The sequence below is a fragment of the Ornithorhynchus anatinus genome, chromosome 4, assembly GCF_004115215.2.
Source record: "Ornithorhynchus anatinus isolate Pmale09 chromosome 4, mOrnAna1.pri.v4, whole genome shotgun sequence".
NCBI lineage: Eukaryota > Metazoa > Chordata > Mammalia > Monotremata > Ornithorhynchidae > Ornithorhynchus > Ornithorhynchus anatinus.
In genome coordinates, this window is record NC_041731.1 from 42,359,369 (window position 1) to 42,382,377 (window position 23,009).

General features: G+C 45.9%; 1 protein-coding gene across 2 annotated transcripts in view; it reads right to left on the bottom strand.

Annotated features, from left to right (window-relative positions):
- Positions 1–23,009, bottom strand: part of TRAF1 (TNF receptor associated factor 1) — a 45,082-nt gene that overhangs the window by 4,824 nt on the left and 17,249 nt on the right. The window contains exons 1-7 of one of the 2 annotated variants that reach the window (XM_029063094.2): positions 19,681–20,010; positions 13,346–13,444; positions 11,497–11,658; positions 4,157–4,228; positions 2,734–2,799; positions 818–1,258; positions 412–589 (exon numbers count right to left, since the gene is read on the bottom strand). In XM_029063094.2, the coding sequence (XP_028918927.1) occupies positions 412–589; positions 818–1,258; positions 2,734–2,799; positions 4,157–4,228; positions 11,497–11,658; positions 13,346–13,444; positions 19,681–19,782 (1,120 nt within the window). In that variant the 5' untranslated portion in view covers positions 19,783–20,010. Of the gene's footprint in view, positions 1–411; positions 590–817; positions 1,259–2,733; positions 2,800–4,156; positions 4,229–11,496; positions 11,659–13,345; positions 13,445–19,680; positions 20,011–23,009 lie in introns of those variants that run through there. The other variant, XM_029063093.2, reaches the window with a different exon arrangement.

Consider the following 23,009-nt stretch of genomic DNA (forward strand, 5'->3'; position numbering starts at 1 on the left):
TCCTAGGATGGGAAATCAGAGTTGTCAGAAACATTCACCACATTTCCTAGGCATCGTGGACTGAGGGTGGCAGCCCTGATTATTTTTAATATCATTATATTTATAGTATTTGTTAAGCACTTACTATGTGCCAGATACTAAGTGCTGGGGTACATTCAACCTAATCAATTTGGATGCAGTCCATGATCCACATAGGGCTTATAGTCTTAATCCCCATTTTACAGATGACAGAGGCATAGAAAAGTTAAGTGACTTGGCCAAGGTCACACAGCAGACAAGTGGCAGAGCCGGGATTACAACCCAGGTCCTTTCGACTCTCAGTCCTGTGCTCTGTCCACTAGGCCATGCTGCTTCCCTATGGATAGTAGCTCCTTGCACTGGTCCAAAGAGTGAGAACTGGCTTAGAGTTACCTGGGGAGAACAAACTGGTCGTCCGGCCGCATAGAGATTCATGACACTTCCTGGAGAAGTCAGTGATTTTCCATAAGTAGATGCCGTCGTATGAAGCCAGCTCGGAGAACTGCAGGCTCTGCTTCAGCCTGGCCAGGGCGAGGTCTTTCTGGGCCAGGGTCTGGTGCAAGTCCAACACCTTGGGAGAGATCACTGTTATTTCAGCCTTTGACTCCCTCGGGGACTGATGGAGGGCAGGATGGAGGACCAGCCAGACTCATGCTTTCCTTAGATTGGCAGGGATGTTTTCAATATGAGGCTGGCTGACAGGGCTGAGGTGGAAATGGGAAATGTGAAATATGGCCACCGGCTCTAATGGGGCATCCAAGGACAGAGTAGCCACTTGGCCACAGGTATGGAATCTTACCCTCTGTTCTAGTCTTAAGATCATGTCCCGATCCAGGTTGCTCTGGTGGATGGAGGCCGCGATGGCCATGTTAGACGACTCCACCTCCTTGTTGAGGACGGCGACGATGTTCTCAAATACATGCAGCTTCTCCTCCAGATCAGAGATCAGCTTCTCCCGCATGAACCTCTGCAGGGCCAACTCTTCCTCGCAGTCAGACGAAATCATGTGGAAACAGTCTACCTCCAGATCCCCGTTGACTTCCACGGCCCCCTGGATCTGTAGGTCCGACAAGCTTCTCTCCACGTGCTTCACCTTCCGCTCAGAGGCAGGGAGATGTGGGGAGGCCTGGAACTTTCCTCCTTGGTTGGCCTTTGTTTGGCTGACAGCCTGCAGCAGCAGCCCCAGATGCATGTCCATGGAAGATGTCTCGTGTTCCTTCACCTTCTCCCTGCTGCCGTGCTGAGGAAGAAGAGTTGGTCAGCAGGAAGGTCAGCATCAATCAATCAGTCGTATTTATTGAGCACTTACTGTGTGCAGAGCACTGTACTAGGTGCTTGGGAGAATACAATGTAACAATATAACAGACGTATTCCCTGACCACAACAAGTGTACAATCTAGAGGGGGAGACAGACATTAATATAAATAAATAAATTATAGGTAGGTATATAAGTGCTGTGGGGCTGGGAGTACAGTGCTCGGCACACAGTAAGTGCTCAATAAATACCATTGAATGAATGAATGAGATGAATAAAGAGAGCAAGTCAGGGAGTGGAAGAAAAGGAAAACAGAGCTTAGTCAGAGAAGGCCTCCTGGAGGAGATATGCCTTCAATATGGCTTTGAACGGGGGGAGCAATTGAACGTTAGACATAAAGAGGGAGGGCATTCCAGGCCAGTGTGGGCATGGGCAAAAGGTCATGAGATAGCGGTATAGTGAGAAGGTTGGCATTATAGGAGTCAAGTGTAAGGGCTGGGTTGAAGTAGGAGAGTAATGAAGTGGGGTAGGAGGGGGCACGGTGATTAAGTGATTGAAGAGAATAATGATTTCCCTCTGTCCAATGCTATGACCTAATCTAGATCTAGGGAGGAAGGTTTTTTTTCTTTCTGAATCCAAGAGGGACTCGGGGGTCATCAGGGTCCCCTAAAATCATTTTTCTTCTCTGTCCATAAGGGTAATCTTACCATAAGTTTCCCCTTTTCCCTCTGCTCCCTCTGCTCCCCCTTTATCCCCCCTTCACCTCCCCTCAGTTAAGCCCTCTTTTCCCCCCCTTTCCCTCTGCTCCTCCCCCTCTCCCTTCCCCTCCCCTCAGTGCTGTGCACGTTCGCTCAATTGTATATATTTTCATTACCCTATTTATTTTGTTAATGAGATGTACATCACCTTAATTCTATTTATTGCTATTGTTTTAATGAGATGTTCATCCCCTTGATTCTATTGTATTTGTCTGTCTGTCTCCCCCGATTAAACTGTAAGCCCGTCAATGGACAGGGACTGTCCCTATCTGTTGCCGATTTGTACATTCCAAGTGCTTAGTACAGTGCTCTGCACATAGTATTTATACTATTGAATGAATGAATGTCCAAATTCGCTTCCTTTATCTTGAACTTAAATAAGGTAGTCCTTCCTGCTCCTGCACTTCTTTCTTCCTCTCTAACCCTACTGTTCCAAATTTACCAAATCCTAGAATTTCCAAATCTCAGCCTCTTGATTCCCCTTTCACTCCTACCACTCAATCAGTAATACTATTTATTGATCTCTTACTATAGACAGAGCACTGTACTAAGTACTCTGGAGAGCACAGTTGAGTTAGTAGATATAATCCCTGCCCTCAAGGCGTTTACAATCTAGTTTATAATCTACCACTCATCTGGTCTTCCTTTCTGTTGAAAGCAATGTAGCTTTCCTGTTGGACAGTGGGCCGGGGTGAAACTTACCATAAAGGAGCAGCCGATCACCGAGAAGGGACACCCGTCCTGGATCCTGGATGCTGTGGAGCCAGGCTGTTCAAAGCAGATCCACGTCATTTGTTATCTTTCTCCCTACATACCAAGGGCCCACCTCATGGATCAAAACTGGGGCTCTGCTGCTGGCATTTTAAAAACCCTACATACTAAAGCGATCCAGAAGGGATTAAATGCTACTTAGGTTACATTTTCCTATGGAAACAGGCCTGCCTGCCAGGTCAGGTTGAGAAGCTGAAGATCCAACATCCCTACTGGCTCCAGGGCAATCTCTGCACTAGTAGTTCCTGGGATCGGTAGGGCTGTTTGACTGGTGAAAATGGGCAGTTCCATTTGTTTAACAATTTAGGCACCTGAAATGGGCACATCCTGCTCGAGCTGCTTTGGGTTGTACTTCATAAAACTCTGGGTGCTGAAGAGAGACATGTACAGGGCCGGATTAAGGATTCTGGCCCCTTAGAGATGGGACAGATTGATTCCCCCCTACCCTGGAGGATCAGACCGGGAGAGTGAGGGTGGGAAGGGGGAGTATTTGAGCTGAAGTTCTTCTACTTCTGCAGCACCGCTCTCTTATCTAGGTTGGATCCCTTTAGAACTTACAGTAGAAGGAGCTTCCAGGGGCTGTTTGGCTCATATGGACCCACGAGATTTTCCTGACCAGGAAGTCTCTGAAGCTACCAGGTCTCCACTGTGCTTGGGTTAATGTGGCTCAGAGAGACGTGGAAGGGTCTCCCCGAGAACACCCCAGGAGTGTGGGAGACCTGAGACCTGGGAGATTAGGTCTCAGCCCTTGCGTGGAGGGATGTAACTGAGGCTCCTCTGAAAGCTGAATTAACACTTTCAGGTCTCTAACTCTGTAGTAGGCAAACCACCTTTTCAGGATCCCAGCAAGCATTGTTCAACACCAATTCCGTGGCTCATTACCCCAGAGTCCCCTGAGCAGATAAGCCTGGCTGCCAGGCATTTAATGAAGGGATCCGGGTAAGGCAGACAAGCGAGACATCGACTTCTAAAGGGAAGGGTGGCCATGACAACGTTCAAATCCAAGGCACCCCAGGGGCAGTGGCCCCTGATGGTCAGCCCCTGACTCCCTGTGGCCTGTGAGGTACAGTAAGGAGTGGGAGGCAGGGGAAGAAGGTCTGAGTCTGTGGGGCACCTCTTCAGAGTGGCTACTCCAAGCGGTAAGGGATGCCAAGCCCCCAGAAATGCAGTTCCCACCCCAATACCCCACTGTGGCCAGAAGCCTGATGCTTGCCCTTCCCCATACTAGAGACCAAACAAACACATGCAGGATCAACAGAGGACTAGTCTCCACATGATGGTGAAGTTCCCAAGGAAAGACCCAGCCTGATAAAAAGGGGCAAGAAATGGGTGGTTCCATGCCAGCTTCACCTACCTTGTCTTCGGGGCCTGTTTCTGTACTGGTTTCCATAGGGTCCTTACATGAGCTGCTTTGGCACACGTGTTTCTGTTGGCAAAATTAGCCTAATGAGATGGAGGGCAAATATAAGAGGGCTGGCTGGCTGGCTGCCATAAGCAAGGAAGGATTTGGGAGGTGGGTGGGGCTGATAAAAATGCCAACAGTCTTAGAGATTTTTTATTTTGAAAGTCTCTCCCAGTTGAATGTTCTCTGGTGGAGCAGCAGCAGATTGGTGATGGGGGGAGGTGAGTCAGGGGAGAGCAGGAGAGGGGCGGAGTGCCCAGTGCTCTCACCCTCTATTCCTGGGCCAGGATTCCTTTACCTCTCGTCATCGCCAAAGAAGCCTAAATGATAAAAAGTTGCTGAACACAGAGGTCAAGACCTTCTCCCAACCTACCCCCCTTCCCCTCCTGCCACAGAAACTTATTCTTTTGAAGGCAAAATGTGTCTCTCCCCACCCCCCACCCCCATTTTAAAGCATAATGAGCCTCCAGCCTTGATTTACAGGGAGACATGGGGTACTGGGGTGGGGGTGGGGGGGTGGAGGTGTGGAGGGGAGGGGCCAATATGTTAAGATTTTACATTTTAACAAATACAGAGCAACACTGTCTATTACCCTTCAAAAGCAAAATAAAGAACCATTAGTTCGGGGATAATTATCTAAATTTGTTAAGAACATAGATTCCAGCCCAACTTAATGGTTCAGAAGACAGGCAGTTCTAAAGCCATCCTTTCCTCTTCTACTGGAGAATTCCCTAGGGGTAAGCTTTTCTTTACAGGGACATGGCGTTCTGAACTTAGAAGCAGAAAACATCTGTGAAAATCAGGGGCCGATGAATGGCAGATGGTCTGTGTGTGTGTGTGGTTTTTTTTTTCCTTTCAGCAAAAGCATGAGGTCAGTCATTCCTCTGCTTAAACCAACAGGTAGTTTCTGCAGATGAGTCCCTTCACATCTGGAGAACAAATCAAGGGAAGATGGCTCCAGATGTGCTACCTGTAAAATTAAGCATCCAAGCAGGAAACTGCCTTGGCGGGCCTAGGTTCTTTCAGGAATGGCTGGCAGATCTGTTTCACCCTCTCCCTGAAAAGCCTGACAGGGGAGTATAGGACACAGTTCAGAATTGCCTCCTCACCCCTGGATTTTTCTCCCCAAAGGAGTTGGTTCCGTTTGGAGCGAGGCTGGATAGGAGCCTACCCAAATTCTCCTCACCCCATGTCAGCGGGTTGGGATTCGCTGATGTTTGGAAAGCCAGAGCCTAAATTTCCTGAAGTGATGTGCTAATGCAAAATGCATTAGTGTGAACATGAGATTTCCTGACCTTCCCGGCACCCGGGAGAGAGAGAAACATCCTGTTCTAATTGGTTCATACCATGTCTGCACGTCTGGATCTGTAATGTAAAGACTATCTGGCCTTCAATTCAAACCAGTCCCAGGTTTTTGCCTCCTATTTTGCAGAGCGGTGCAGTGTCTCAAGCTGCTGGCTCTAGAACTGGACAAATTTTCTGCTATGTCCTTACCCCATCATCTTGGGAGAAGTGTCTGGCCCACCCTGAGTCCTTGGACCTCTCAGCACCCCATCCTTCAGGGAAATGCTCTGGACTCCATATGACCCTAGAGTTCCAGGGACAGTCAAGCCCCAATACTTCTCCCAGCATATGGTCCCATCCATGACAGCACATGAATGTCTTCACTGCTAGTATTCTATTTCCCTGTTTCCTAGAAGGGAGGTTGGGCCCTGCCTTTAACTGGTTCAAACAAGAATCTCAGGGAGCTGCATGCTCCTTTCAAAAATCCAGCAAACAGAATAGAGATGAGGCTCTCTCTGAAGGTTTGTTTTTTGTTTTTTTAAATGGTATTTGTTAAGTGTTTACTATATGCCAGGCACCGTCCTGAGCACTGGGGTGGATCCAGGATAATAAGGTTGGACACAGTTCCTATTCCACACCCAAGGGTCACAGTATTAGTCCCCATTTTACAGATAAATGTAACTGAAGCACAGAGAAGTTAAGGGACTTGCCTAAGATCACACAGCAGACAAGTGGCAGAATGAGGAGCAGAACCCAGGTCCTTCTGACTTCCACATCTGTATTCTATCCACTAGGCCACACTCCTTGAGAGCTACTCTGCCACTGACATAGACTCTCACAGGAAAAAATGAAAGGCAACTGGCCTAAAGAGACCTTCAATTGAAGAAACAGCTTTGTGATGAAGAAACTCAGGGTACCATGACTGAGCCAAAGGTCTCAACAAACTGATTCATCTTCATCCAGAGTTTACAGCTCTTCAGTCATTAAGCCCGGCCCCACCAGGCCTGTGATCTGAGGCCAATGGGACTCAAAACTGCCTGATCCAGGACAGGCCACTCGAACTAAAGAATCAATACCAAGAAACATTTCAAATGGAGGTGAAGGAGCTGAATACAATTTACACCCACCAGACTTCTGGGTCATGAAACAACTTGGGACCCAGCAGTTGCCTAAAAGTAAGGAGCCAAATTCCTTATTACTCTGCTGACCCAGAAAGCCCTACTATTCCAGTATGATAGCAAGTTTGATTCACACCTGGGAAGGGAATGAAATGGCTCTGGAGTAAACTGGGAAATTGGGGGTCCCTCTGGGAGAAACACTATTGGATCATGCAAAATTGGTGGTTTTTGGAAATAGGGTGGCTATCAGGTAATGAAATTACGGTGTGGGTCTGTTGAAATGCCCTTGATGTCATATGTGCCCCCCGTCCAGCATCAATCAATGAATCATATTTAGTGTTGCTTGGGGAGTAGATTAGGTTCTCTTGGCAAAGGCCAGTCCCTGCCACAGAGGGGAAACCTAGAGATTATGCTAATTCCAAGTGAGGGTCATGGTGGCCAATGTTTCCTCTCTCTTCTCCCCTTCCCCAAGACACACATTGTCCTTTAGGAAAAAACTTGTTTAACAAGATCATGTAGAGTATTCATCCTGCTACTGACTACTCTTCCACCTGTACTTAGGTCAGGCTTACTGTAAAAAAAAAAAAGCCAATTTCATTCTCCATGCACTTCCTTTTGCAGGCTGTTATGCATTTTGTAACTTATTTGCAAGTCTAGGTTAATGCCCTGACCATACCCCTAACACAGTGTATCAATCAATAACCAGCAACAAAAATGTCCTAAACAGGGAACATGCTCGAGTTCCCACTTTTATTGTTCTGCAACTGCAAGAGACTGGGCTTGGGAGTCAGAGGTCATGGGTTCAAATCCAGGCTCTGCCACTTGTCAGATGTGTGACTGTGGGCAAGTCACTTAACTTCTCTGTGCCTCAGCTACCTCATCTGTAAAATGGGGATTAACTTTGAGCCTCACGTGGGACAACCTGATTACCCTGTATCTACCCCAGCACTTAGAACAGTGCTCTGCACATAGTAAGCACTTAACAAATACCAACATTATTATTATTATTATTATATTACCAGAGAGGAAAAAAAAGTCAACGTTAAAGCAGCTCTTGCCTGCAGTTACAGGAGCTTCAGGGATGATGGAGTTAACGATTGGGTTGGGCCTTCTGTGGAGGAGTTTTTGCTGGAGTCCAGCACCCATAAAGAATGAACTTTCCCAATAAAAACAAGATGAGGATGAGCGAAGCCACCTCTGGTATGATTGTGTGGATGCAAGGGAGAAGGACAACTCTCTGACTGAGATTCCTATGATTGGTGTTGTGAGCTATTAATGACCTCGGGCGGCTTAACCCAGAGGGACTGGAGAAAACAAACTAGGAGCCAGGATCTAATAGTTCAAAATGGTGCAGGAGTAAGCAAAAGGAGACCCTCCCATCCACCCTACACACACTGTCCATAAATACTAGTAAAACAAGATCAGACCCATGGTCCAATCCAGTCCAGTATTCTCTCTCTTTCAGTGACAACAGGAGGCTAAGAAGAACCATATAATTGCCTTCGTTCATATTCATCCTAGTTAGTAAGCTCCATTTTTTATGGTTTTTGTTAGGCGCTTACTATGTGCCAGACACTATACTAAGGGCTGGGGTAGATACAAGAAAATAAGATTGGACACAGTCCATGTCCAACATGGGGCTCATAGTCTTAATCCCCATTTTCAAATGAGGTAACTCAAGCACAGAAAAGTTAAGTGACTTGCCCAAGGTCCCACAGGAGTCAAATGGTGGAGTTGGAATTAGAACCCAGGTCCTACTGACTCCCATGCTCTATTCACTAGGCCACACTGGTTCTAATGGGCAGAGATGGTGTCTATCAAATCTTGTGCATTGTATTTTGTATTCTCTCAAGCACTTAGTATAGTACTCAGCACACAGTTAGTGCTCAATAAATAACCACTGATTGATTGATTGATTGATTTTGGAATTTGTACCACCTCATGTCTTTCTGTCTTGTAACCCTCTTGTCCATGACCTTTTTCCAATCCCTCTTAAACCTCATGATACTTTTGCCTTCTCCAAATGAAGGAATTCCATAGGCTTTCCCTTTGGATGTGTGTAAAATTGTTTCTTTTTGTTTGTTTTGTACCCATCACCTGCAACCTCAAGAGTGTCCCCTCATCACTTTGTGAGATTTGGAGTACAATTTAATGTTCACCCTGTTTGCAGCCTTCATGATTTTATAAAATGCAATTAGCCTCTATTTCTTGTAATTGTCCTTCCACACTGAAGTCCTGGCCTTTCCAGTGTAAACTAAAAGGTGTCCCTTCTTCAACTCTTCCTTAATGGTGGGGCCAGATGTAGGGATATCAAATCTATATCTTCAGTTTTCTCTTCTATTTCCTTCATGAGGATCTCCAACACGTGAATGGCCTTTTTGTGCAGCCACACATCAAGACTAAGAATTTCAAGAACAATCAACAGTGACTCTAAGATTACTTGCCTAAGTTGTGACAAATGTATACACACACACACACACACACACACGTACCCACATGATGATCATTACTATCAATATAGCATATATTTAGCCCTATATGGGCAGAGAGCTTCATTAGGTATTTTGAAAATATATTGAAGTGCAAGAAGTGGTCCTCAAAAAGCTTTCCATCTATACACATGCACCATAAACATATAGACACATACAGACTCACACCCATACAAACCCATACAGACACATCCTCCTGCACATATACCCAGAGATGAGGTCTCCATGGTGCAAAATTCTTATTCCTCTCTGCCTCAAATTTCAAACCTACATGTTTTGTGATGGCTCAACCGTGTCCCTATTGAGAGCTCACCTCCTCCAGGAGGCCAACCCAGACTAAGTTCCCCTTTTCCTCTGCTCCTCCTCCCCTCCCTATAGTCCAGACTCCCTCCCTTTGCTCTACCCCCATCCATGCCCCACAGCACTTGTATATATATGTAAATGTTTATTATTCTATTTATTTTATTAATGATGTGTATAAACCTAAAATTCTATTTATTTAAATTGATGCTATTGATGCCTGTTTACTTATTTTGATGTCTGTCTCCCCACTTCAAGACTGTGAGCCTGTTGTTGAGTACGGATTGACTCTTATTTGTTGCTGAATTGTACTTTCCAAGCACTTAGTACAGTACTCTGCACACAGTAAGTGCTCAATAAATACGAGTGAATTGAACTGAAAATTGAATTCATGTCCCTTTTCACTCACACCATGGAGGGGAACAGCAAATGGTAAATTTTCTTGTAAATTTTGGGACAAACATTTTTTGGTCATGTAATGATGCTCTCTTGTGGATCTCCTGATTAGTCAGGGAATTAGTTAACTGATGGCTGTGCACCAAAAACAGAAGACTCCGTGCTGCTCTCCTCACCCTAAACCAGCTTCTGCCTTCATAAGACTCTTTAGGCCAGAAATCAGTCACTCAGTCAATTGTATTTACTGAGCACTTACTGTGTGCAGAGCACTGCATAAAGTGTTTGGGAGAGTACAATATAACAAACACATTCTGTTATATTGTTATATTGTTGATACTGTTATATTTTGAAGAAGGATGTGTCTTTGGAGGGAGTCAAAGTGAAGAGCAAAGAGAACCCAACTGCTACATATTAATATGGCAGCCATTCTGAGGGGGGCAGGGCTTGGGTGGAGCCTGTGGTAGGTCTCATCAATCTGGTCAGTGCTCTTTTTGAAAATTCTGGGCTGATCCCAGCTGCCCTGTGAGGATTCAGGTCATTTGTTTGTATCTTACCTACAAATTTGAGGTCCTTAGGAGAGTAGATGCTGTGCTGCCCTAGTTACCATCATAGTAACCATGGGATAAGAGGGCACATACAATTGAGTGAGGCTACAGAAAGCAGCATAGCCTAATAGCAAGAGCACAGGCTTGGGAGTCAGAGGACATAATAATAATAATGATAATGTTGGTATTTGTTAAGCGCTTACTATGTGCAGAGCACTGTTCTAAGCACTGGGGTAGACATGGGAATCAGATTGTCCCACGTGGGGCTGACAAGTGGCAGAGCCGGGATTCGAACCCATGGCCTCTGAGTCCAAAGCCCGTGCTCTTTCCACTGAGCCACGCTGCTACTCAACAGCATGGGTTCTAATCCCAGCTCTGCCACTTGTCAGCTGTGTGACCTTGGATAAGTCACTTAACTTTTCTGGACCTCACTTATCTCATCTGTAAAATGGGGATTCAGTCTGTGAGCCCCATGTAAGCCAGGGACTGTGTCCAACCGGATCTATTTGTAGCCACCCCAGCACTTAATACAGTGCCTGGCACAGAATCAGTGCTTAACAAATATTTATTAATTACTATTATTACATGGGAGAGGTGGGGAAGAATGAGAGCAGGGACTGTTGGGACCCATCATCTATGTCTCCCTATACAGACATCTTGCATTGCAGCATGATCAGGGTGTCTGCAGTCCAAGTCTGTGAAGAACAGTGATTTCAAATGCTTAGTACAGTGCTCTGCACACAGTAAGAGCTCAATAAATACCAGTGATTGATTCAAATTTCCTCCACCAGGCAACTGCCCTGTTAGTCTTTAAGGAAATTCACCTCTGGACAAGAGAGATTTTTCCATAGGAAAATTATCTCAAAAATATACCCTGTTCTTTGCAGACCTAGACAGAGAAATAGACAGGGGCAGATAGAAATGAATAGAAAGAAACTGAGGAGGATAAAGATGATCTGACTACTTTTCGGTAGCCCCACAGATACTTGGGGGTCCCAACTTTAAACTCCTAGCACATGGAGAAATGGTTCCAAATTTTGCCCTTGACTGAGTCAACAGGCCCATTTACTGAGGTAAGTCTCCCCGTCCAGAGAGGATGGACAAGTTTTCTGTGTAGTCACTACCCTGGCCTCCCACAGGTTTTCTAAAGTCTTTCTTACTTGGTACTCCATGCTGCAAAATGTCTGTTTACATTTCAGACATGTCGTTGGGCTCTTAGCACATCCATTTTCCAAATGATCAGGCAGCTTCTTCCTCATGATCATGAGACCACAGCCAGCATGACAGGGGATCAAGGCACAGTCACACTCTGCCTGGTGGTCCTGGGGATGAAAACAAGTCACATTCAATCTGTGCTTTTATATCACTCCCTACTCCCCAGGAGTTCAAAGGGAGGACTTTAGGGATGCTAAAAGGGCTGGATGGGGCTATCACTTGCCAGGATCTCAGAAGGTAGAAGAGGGACAGGAGTTCTGACATTGGACAGGTAGGAATAATGGTTAGAGATCTACTTTAGGGTCAGGTTACCCTTTGTATGAATAGGGATGCTGGACTTGACACATTTCATGGTGCTGGTTGCATTGGCAATGGACTGGTGGGGCTAAGATGTTGATTGAGGCTAGTTTTCAGAGATCGCCTTAAATCATCTAAATGGTGTCACCCTCCTTGTTTTGAAAAGCAGCGTGGTCTAGTGCATAAAGCATAGGCCTGGAAGTCAAAGGAACTGGTTCTAATCCTGGCTCTGCCATTTGCTGTGGGACCTTGGGCAAGTCGCTTAACTTCTATGAGCCTCAGTTATCTCATCTGTTAAATGGGGATTAAGACTTTGAGCCCCAGATGGGACAGGGACTTTGTCCAACCTGATTAGCTTGTATCTACTCCAGCACTTAGTACAGTGCCAGGCACCTAGTAAATGCTTAACAAATACCATAAAAAAATAGGGAAAAAAAGAGAGGTTGATTTTGCCAGCATTGCAGATCAGCCACCTCTGATTTCAGCTGGCAACCTCTGTTAGTCTGGCAGACCTTCGTAATGACCAGGATTTTCAAACACAACTGCCCCTGGAGACCACCTCCTCCCAAGCCAGTTTAATGAGAAGCGGCATGGCCTAGTGGAAAGAGCATGGGCAGGGAGTCAAAAGAACGTGGGTTCTAATCCTGCTCCTCCACTTGTCTGCTTTGTGATCTTGGGCAAGCCATTTCACTTCTCTGTGCCTCATTTACCTCATCTGCCAAACGGAGATTAAGACTGTGAGCCTCATGTGGGACAGGAACTGTGTCCAACCTGATTAGCTTGTATCTTGTCCCAGCGCTTAGAACAGTGCTTGACACATAGTTAGCGCTTAATAAATACCATTATTATTATTAGTAGTAGGAATATTAGTACTAGGACAATAAGGAATACAAAGTTCCCAGGTCTTGGGCACCAAGATAACAATGTCCAGACCTCCATGGGAAGGGCAGTACCTACCCGAGTAGAGATGGAGTACAACTGCAAGCCGTCTCCCTTCGTTGCCTGTAATGGCTTTGGAGAACCACATCGGCCACATCCTCACAATTTGAAAACATCTTACACAACACTCCAGGGCCAGTACTGATGGAATCAGGTTAAATCTCCACACAGGCCCGAGATGAAAAGCTAGAAAAGTTGGCCACTGAGTACTTAAAACTGATACTCGGCAAAGTGCACCACCTCCTCTCTGAGAGGAGAAATGTAGAGTGTTTCTTTGGATTAATGGGAAACGTATGATAGTCGACTCTCATCTTTTCCTTTTTCGCAAACAGACTAGAAAAGAAATGTTTTTTCCTAACTTCTCTGTAGGAGAAGGAGAAAGTGTGTGTGTGAAAGCTCTTGGTCTTGGGAATGGCCAGGGGAGGCTGTGAGTTACCCTTCACTCAGTTAACCAGTTCAAAGTGCCCATTTGCCTCCTTGTTAGAAAAGGCTCTGCCAGACTTAGGAGGGGCAAAAATGACAGAATGCCAAGATAACCAGCCTGGAAGAGATACTCACCTCAAAATTTTTCATGAGACCAGTCCAGCTGCATCCCGGAGTCACACAGTGCACATTCAGTTCAGAAATCTCCTTGTTAATAGCGGCATCACTAAAAGCCTGATCAGGCCCAGCATTAGGGGAAAAGAAACATTCAGGTCATTAGAAAACCCAACCATCTGATGTCAGGAAAGGGATTAAAATTGGGGACAGGGCAGGAGGAGAAAAGGGAATCAATTTTTGACTTCTCATAGATAAAGGGTGGCATAACCTTAGTTAAAATTCAGCAAAAACTGTTATCTCATCCAAAACACATACCTCAGCCCTCAAATTTCCCTCCATTTTCTTTTTCCTCCCAGACAACTACCCCAAAAACAGAGGTATTGGGGATGTACCAACACACCCCAGCATCAAGCTTGGATCACTCTTATGATTTTAATTTCTTTAATGTGTAAATTCACAAATTTCATTGGGATTGGTTTTGCTTTCTCTCTCCCATTGGTTCTTTGAGAAGACTTGCGGGGAGGGATTGGTGAGACAGGACATGCAGAGGAGAGAGAGGGAGTGAACTGGACAAAGAGTCAGATCCCCACATATGGCTTTTCCATATGGGACTGATGATGGTAGCATGAACCTCAGCACCTCCAGGCTTCAGAGAACAAGAAAAGAGGGAGAAATCCAATTAAGTCCTGGTCAAAGAGGAGCAGGAAATTCAGGTTGCAGGTGGGGGCTCCTGTCTATTTATCCAGATCCAAAATTGACCCTCCCAGAAAATGCTACAGGCCCCAGAGAGACAATCCACTCCTCAAGGCCCTAGCATTGACATTTTAAGTTTACATATATTGAACATTTCAGGGTTTCTAGGGGCCAGAGCTCTACTACTTGTTCTGTCATCTGCTTTGCCTCAACACATGGCCTAGTGGATAAGGCCACTATCCACTAGTCTGGGAGGCAAAGGACTTGGATTCTTATCCCAGTTCTATCACTTAATTGCTGTGTGAGCTTGGGCAAGTCATTTACTTGCCCTACTTCCCAACTGTACCTCAGTTTCCTCAACTATAAAATGGGGATTAAATACCTGGTCTCTCTCTTACTTGATTGTGATTCCTATGGGAGACAGGACTTTATCTGGCCTAATTAACTTGTACATACCCCAGTGTTTATGGCAGTGCTTGACACATAGTAAGTGTCGTGGCTCAGTGGAAAGAGCCCGGGCTTTGGAGTCAGAGGTCATGAGTTCGAATCCCAGCTCTGCCACTTGTCAGCTGTGTGACTCTGGGCAAGTCACTTCACTTCTCTGTGCCTCAGTTACCTCATCTGTAAAATGGGGATTAAGACTGTGAGCCCCATGTGGGACAACCTGATTCCCCTGTGTCTACCCCAGTGCTTAGAACAGTGCTCTGCACATCAGCGTGGCTCACTGGAAAGAGCATGGGCTTTGGAGTCAGAGGTCATGGGTTCGAACCCCGGCTCTGCCACTTGCCAGCTGTGTGACTTTGGGCAAGTCACTTAACTTCTCGGTGCCTCAGTTCCCTCATCTGTAAAATGGGGATTAAGACTGTGAGCCCCACGTGGGACAACCTGATTCCCCTGTGTCTACCGCAGCGCTTAGAACAGTGCTCGGCACATAGTAAGCGCTTAACAAATACCAACATTATTATTATTATTATAGTAAGCGCTTAACAAATACCAACATTATTATTATTATAAAAAAGAAACCAGTCTATCCCGACCCCACCATTTGTCTGCTGTGTGGCCTTGGGCAAGTCACTTAACTTCTCTGGGCAGCAGAGTGAAGTAAAGACCGAAGTGGGGAGAGACAGGAGGCAGGGAGGTCAGGAAGAGGTTTGATATCCCTTTCCGATAAGCAGTTGATGGCTAAGAATGAAGCCTAAGAGCTTGTTCTCTAGTCCTGCCATGAGGGTGCTGGATTGAGGATAGAGAATGAAGTGTTGAAATGAATAGACATGGCTTACTTCAAAAAGATTCAGCCTATGATTTTCAGGCCTACCTCAGACTCCCACCCTTTGCCTCTTAGGAATACCTCACAGCCAAAGTCTGTCTACTGATAGAGCTTTTTGTACCAACGGAGAATTCGGGTAATCTGATTTTCAGCTCTTTCATTTAAAGGAACTGTTTATTGCTGAAGTTTGTTAGGTCACTGAAAATCCTGTTGCATTCTCCACGCTAGTCTATCGGCTAAGTGTCTCCCCTTTTCCTCTCATCACCACAAGCAGCCCTCCCCATCTCCCCCCCGCCCCATATCACCACCACCACCACCAGAAGCTTCTGCGGGTCTAGGATGGTGACCCACACACTTTTAAAAAGGTGAAAAAACTCTACTTTTGGACATTTAACAGTTAATACATCAGCACTGGATGGGAAAGGGACATCTCTGCCTTCCAAGTAGTTCACTACATGAAAGCTAATGCTGTTGTAGTCATTTTCCTCTTGAGAAAAATCCCAGTTTTCACTCATCTGCGTACAGTTTGGCTTTAAATTCCCTTCTGAGCTTCTCTACCCTTTCCAATCCCCCTTCCCCTAGTGCGGCCTCATCGATTCCCCTGCCAACTTCCTTTCAGGAAAGGCTGTGCTCAAGCTCCTCCCTGGGTCGCGGGGAGTGTGCTGCTTTGGTCGGAATGGATGATCTGCCTGCTGGCTCTCTGCCTTGGAGTCCACCACACACTGTGTTGGGGAAGCAGAGGGGAGAGATGGGGATCGGGGAGAGAGACTTCTGTGGGAGGGGGAGAGGATTGGTGGCGTTTCTACTCTGGGTCCTGGGGTGGCAGAGACTGGTGCCACCAAAAAGGTGTATGGTTCTTGTGAGTCACCAGACACGTAGACTTTCCTCAAGGAAGAAATCTTGGCCTGGGAGTCAGAAGGACCTGGGTTCTAATCCCGGCTCCACCACTTGTCTGCTGCGTGACTTTGGGCAAATCACTTCACTTCTCTGGGCCTCAGTTACCTCATCTGTAAAATGGGGATTAAAAGAGTGAGCCTCATGTGGGACCGGGACAGTGTCCAACCTGATCAATTTGTATCTACCCCAGCACTTGGAATAGTGCTTGGCACATAGTAAGCACTTAAGTACCATAATTATTAGTCGGGTTGACTCTCCTTGGGACACTGAAAGAGCCACGTGGGGAAATACTCTCAGGCATCAGAGAAAACCAGGGTCTGGCAGTGTGTCCCCAGCCAGGGTCAAAGAAGAGCGAGAGACTCCTACCAGGCCCCTAAGCCTAACATGGGGAGTCCATTTGTCTAAATGAATCCAATAATAACACCACACCTGCACCATACATCGGAGGTGGCGGTCGAGTCTCAAGAATGACTTGAAAATTGTCAGCACCCCTCCAGGGTGAGGATGGAATCAAGAGCATATGCATCCAAATAAATACCGCTGAAAAAGGTGATTAGGGAATCCTTTTCTACCAGGTGCCATGCAGGCTGGGGTCTGCAAGACAGCGTGTAAAGCTCTTCGAAATCCCTTCTGCATCTCTGGGTTGGGGGATTTGGGATTGGTACTTTGGGTTAAACTTCAGCAAGATAGACTGGAAAGAATTAGGCCGACATGTTTCTGGGTGATTTTGGCACCCGATATTGCACCAGTTCCTCTGAAAACCTGGGCAATGGTCAACAGCTGCCTTATGGGGCTACTGGCTCTGTGCTGTTCACTTTCTCTTCCTCTGAGGATGGGGGTCAGAGCAGAAGTGAATGACTGACACCTGGAACACTTCCCACTGTAGGAAGGGGCTGGAGAGTGGGTGGGAGGGAGGCTGCACCACTCCTATCAGTCACGGAGGGTAGATTGGGGGAGGGATAAGGGAGTTATAAATTAGGCCAGAATGGGGATTTCCCTGCCTTTACAAAACCACAACTGTTCCACACAGTCCTCCTCCCCAAAAACTGATCTTAAACATGCTCCTATGTAGGGGAGAGCTCAAGCTCCAGCTTGAAAGGAGAGGGTGATTCTAGGTTCCCAGTCTACTTCTCTTCCACTGTGGCAGCAAAGTTGCTGAGGCTCAGGACCAAGGGAGAGATTAGGTCCCTATGGCCATTCAACATATTTCCCCCAAGAGCATTTGTTCCTCTCCTTCAACAACCCCCTGGAAGATTCCATGGAAGAGACAATAAGAGTAATAATAATTATTATGGTATTTGTTAAAGTGCTTACTATGTGCCAGGCACTATACTAAGCGCTGGGGTGGATACAAGCAAATCGGGTTGGACCCAGTTTCTGTCTCATGTAGAGCTCACAGTCTTATTCCCCATTTTACAGATGAGGTAAATGAGGCACAGAGAAGTGAAATGACCTTCTTAAGGTCACACAGCAGACAAGTGGTGGAACCGGGATTAGAATTTATGACCTTCTGTCTCCCAGGCCCGTGCTCTATCTACTTCGTCATGTTGCTTCAAGAGTTGACAGATATTCCCCTGTCTCCAACTCCCCTGAGAGCCAGTAAACTCTAAATGAGGATCTTGAAGGGTGTGGGTAAGCACATCTTTTTAAAAACACAACAGGGCCTGCCTCCTTGATTCAGGTCTGACTCCTGTCCTAGAACCAGTTAAGATAGGGTGACTGAGGGCCAGTGTGCATGAGTGCATTGGGGGCTGGAGGATGTGGGGTGAGAATGTCAATATTTGATATCACAGATCATTCTGGAACAGAGGAGATGCCAGCTCTTCCTTGGCAGACAGGTAAAATAAAAAGTTTGGGAGTATTTCTTAGGGAGAGTGAGAGAGAGAGAGAGAGAGAGAGAATGAGACAGAGAAAGGTCTCAGAGAAGTTGGAATACTTGTATTTTTGTCTGTGCCTTTCCAAATAGATACATATGGTTGAGTTTTCCACCCACTATGTAAAACAGAAATTCCTGCCGAAGCCCCCCCGCATTTCAAAGCAGGTTGAGATTAACCTGAAGGAATTGTGTGCCCAGCTGGGTTGTTCGGTTTCATGAAACCGAACATGAGTATTATGAGGACTGAGAGCTTCAGTGGACCTTCTATACACATGTAGCAATGTGTTCTGCACGTGTACAGTTTGAAGTGCTTCAGATCCCCCAGAGATGAGTCTGATCCCATATAAGGCTTAAGCGCTGCCCCACCTGCAGCTAAGACAATGGAACCCAGGAGAGCATACAGTTCATTGAGAAATTGATCCAGTTATTATTCGTTTAGAATTCATGAAGCCTTTATATTTCCATTAATCTTTTCTAGCATTTTTCTCCAGGGCCCCTTTACCATAGTCCCACTGACTGCTCTCTCCAGAAAAGGGAGGGGCAAGGCAGAGAGTTGCACCATATCTAAGCTTCCTCTCATCCGGAATGCTTCCAATCCCTCCACTTGCCCCTTATCCAGCAAAAAAAAAAAAGGGAAATCCTAAATTTTCTTTCCAAGGCCATCTTGTGGTTGGTCAAGTTTAGCAAAGCTGGCACCATCATATCTGCCACCGCCTCTTGGCAGGGTTCCCAAACCTCCTAAGCTCACCGACCCATGAGGTCAGCAGGGAGAAACATGGCAAATAAGGTAGGAAATTGCCTCAGGGTGTCCCATCGGGGGAAGTAGAGGGGCAGCAGGGGGGTGGCTGAATGGGGGTGGGGCAGGGTAATGACAGATAAAAATTGAACAGAAGCCTCTTGTTTGAAACTCTGACTGTTTGAACCCAAGAGAGGAATGAAACCACTCTAGAGGAAGGGGGAAATGGGCGAGGGTCCCCCGTGGTGAAATACCCTACTTTGGAGATTTGAATGGATTGCTCTATGATATTATACAGGATTCTGCGAAGGCACACAACATAACATAATGACTTTCTCTGGAATAGGAGGGGGTGGCTAATTTTCCCCTTCCTTGTGATGGCTGAATGTCTGAAGTTAGGCCAGGGGAGAAGACTCCCCTGATAATAATAATTGTGGTATTTGTTAGGTGGTCACTATATGTATTAAGTTTTAGGGTAGCTACAGACTAATCAGATCAGGTGATTCATCTCTATGGATGCGGGAGCCAATCGGCTGCTTAACAACATTCTCTGGGAAATCAGTTTACCAATCCCAGTTGAGGACTCCCTTGCTCTTAAATTTGGAACAAAACTGGGATTAAATATGATTACAATATTCCAGGTTTAGGAAAACCTTGTGCTCCATTCTTCACTCACAACACACACACACACACACACACACACACATCCACGCTCAAGAGAGAGACACAGGTGCGAAATCATGTGACCAGTTTCTACACTGTCCCTGCAGAAGCTCCCTATTCTACTGAGGTACAAAGGGGCTCCCAGTTCTTCCCCAGTCCCTCAGGTGGTAGCTCTTAAAGGCTACCATGGGCAGCCAAGGGTAGCACGGTTCTTTTCTTACGGGTCCGGAGGTGCTTTCAGAAAGTCCCCGCCTCTGGCTGAAAGGCAGGAGGTGAATGATGTCTTCTCTGTGAAACACAGATGCCCTGCAATAATAAATCATCTTACTACTTTATTTACTTAGTAACATGTATTATTATGGACCTAGTCCAAAATGAAACCAGTGGTTCCACCATGACCTTTTCTAGAAAAATTCACCCAAGCTTCTAAGCTTCACTGGCCAAGATTCCTCTGGCAACCAACCTTCAGGGTAATTCAAGCAAAAAATCCCATGTGTAGCTGAATGGTCTAGGCACTCTGGGAGAAAGGACCATGGCCTAGTGGGTAAAGCATGGGCCTGGAATCCAGAGGGCCAGCTTTCTAATCCTGGCTCCTGTGCTTCCCTGCTATGTGACCTTGGGCCACTTCACGTCTCTGTGGCTCAGCTTCCTCAGCTGCAAAATGGGAATTCAATAACTGTTCTCTCTCCTACTTAGACTGTGAGCTCCATGTGGTGGAGTGACTCCCTCTGGCCAGATTAATCTGCATCTACTCCAGTGCTTAGAACTGTGCTTGACATTGAGTAATTGTTTAACAAATACTATTAAAAAAAATTAGGTTTGGGACCTGAAAAATCTGGATTGTTGGCTTAATTCTTCATCCTGATCCTTGTCCTGGTGGAGGTTGGCAAGGCTCTATGAGCAGATCTGGAGTTTGTCTGAAAGATGGGGTCCAGGAATTTTGCTTGGGATCCAGAGATTCTACTCAGACCTCATGCCCTCACTCAGGATGGTAGTTCCATCCTGAGGGCTAAGGTGAATCGCTTTGCAGCCTTTGGGCAGACCCTGGGGAGAAGAGAGGGTTTGTTGTGAGGGAGGAGAGAGGACCTCTGGGTTCTAGAAAGCCACTTCCTCTTCCCCAAATTAGGAAGAGATTCTTCAGTTAGAACTTCCAGGATGTCTGGATGTCCCAACCCACTTTAAGGGCAAGGATTCCCTTTAGGGGAAGCAGCGTGGCTCAGTGGAAAGAGCCTGGGCTTCGGAGTCAGAGGTCATAAGTTCAATTCCTGGCTCTGCCACTTGTCAGCTGTGTGACTGTGGGCAAGTCACTTAACTTCTCTGTGCCTCAGTTACCTCATCTGTAAAATGGGGATTAACTGTGAGCCTCACGTGGGACAACCTGATTACCCTGTATCTATCCCAGCACTTAGAACAGTGCTCTGCACATAGTAAGCACTTAACAAATACCAACATTATTATAACCCCTTCCACAGTTCTCAGGTAACTAGAAAGGAATTCTCCACTTGTTCCGTTCCAACCTTAGGCCTCAAGAAGTATCACTGAAACTGTGTTCCTGTGTCTGACTGGGAGAGAAACTTTATGAACTAGCCCTGTTATAAGTTGAGTGAAATCAATACTTCTTGGTATAGCTGAATATTTTCAGTTTAAGTCACAGTGATTCCCCTTAACAATGCTGCTCAATCAACCAGGCCAGATGAGAGATACAGAAGGACCTGAGTTCTAAAGCTTTACTTTGATATGGTTGGGAGGGCATTCGGCTAAAGCCTTGATAATAGTAATTTGGTATTTGTTAAGCACTTACTATGTACCAAGCATTGTACTAAGCTCTGGGGTTGATAATCAGGTCCCATACAGGGCTCACAGTCTATGTAGGTGGGAGAATAGGTATTTAATCCCCATTTTCAGAATAGGGAACTGAGGCTCAGAGAAGTGAAGTGACTTGCCCAAGGTCACACAGAAGGCAAATGGTGGGCCTATGATTAGAATCCAGGTCCTCTGACTCCCAAGCCCACATTCTTTCCACAAGGCCATGCTGCTCCGCTGCCTCATAGTTAATTTTATTACCTGTAAAAGGAGGAGCCAACTCTTCTGATCAATCTCCCTCCCTTTCCAAATAAATGTCCATATTTCATCTATTTCACAGTCTCTCCCTATGTTTGCACCAAAGGCTGGAGGTGCATGGGAAAGCAGCATGGGTTCTAATCCTGGCTCTACCACATGGCTGCTGTGTGACTTTGGCCAAGTCACTTAACTTCTCTATGCCTCAGTGACTGCATCTGTAAAATGTAGATTAAGACTGTCAGCTCAAGTCGGACAGGGAGTGTGTCCTCCCTGATTAGCTTGTAACTACTCCAGCGCTTAAAAAATACCATCATTATTATTATTATTACCATTGGCTACTGGCAAGATTTCAGATTCATCAACACGTTCCCAAACTTTTGCATTTGGAATATGTGTCATCTGAACTGTTTTCTGCTCAAAATCTTCCAGGCAGGAGGTGGAGGAAAATGGGGAAGAGAACTGCTACTCCCAGAAAGAAAGCTAAGGGACTTAGCTTTCCTAAAGGGACTTCCAATTAAAAAAATCATCAAATGCATTTTCTGCTGTTACCCATATAATAATAATAATGATGATGATGGCATTTGCTAAGCGCTTATTATGTACCAAGCACTGTTCCTAGCACTAGGGAAACACCAGAAAGTGGATTGTGTTCAAAAACGGGGGAGCCGTTGCAACCTGGATCAAGTTGAGAATGATTAAGTAAAAGCATTTAACCTTTAACTCTGTGACTGTAGCAGGAAAGTTCCACCAACTCATGCCTGTGTGTTTAGATCAATTAATCAATTCAGAGAGTACAAAAAAATAATAAATCAGAATTAGTAGACATGGTCCCTGTCCACAGTGAGCTTACAGTCTAGAACGGGGAGAGAGACAATAGTATAAATGAATTACGAATATGTACATAAGTGTTGTGGGGCTGAGGGAAGGGTGAATAATGGGAGCAAATCAAGACCATGTAGAAGGGAGTAGAAGAGAAAATGAGGGCTTGGTCAGGGAAGGCCTCTTGGAGGAGATTTGCCTTCAGTAAAACTTTAAACAGAGCAGCGTAATTGTCTGTTGGAAATGAAGTTCCAGACCAGAAGCAAGAAGTGGGCGAGAAGTCAGTGGGGCGATAGACAAGTTCGAGGTACAGTAAGTAGGTTGGCATTTGAGGGGCGAAGTGTGCGGGCTGGGCTGTAGTACGAGAGTAGGGAGGTGTGAGGTAGGAGGGGGCAAGTTGACCAAATGCTTTAAAGCTGAAGATAAGGAGTTTTTGTTTGATCCGAAGGTGGATGGACAACCACTAGAGGATCTTGAGAACTGGGGAAACATGGACTGAACATTTTTGTAGAAAACGATCCAGGAAGCAGACTGGGGAGACACAGGAGGCAGGGATGTCAGCAAGGAGACTGTTACAGTAATCAAGGCAGGATAGGATAAGTGCTAAGACTAATGTAGTAGCAGTTTGGATGGAAAAGAAAGGGAGGATTTTAGTGATATCGTGAAGGTT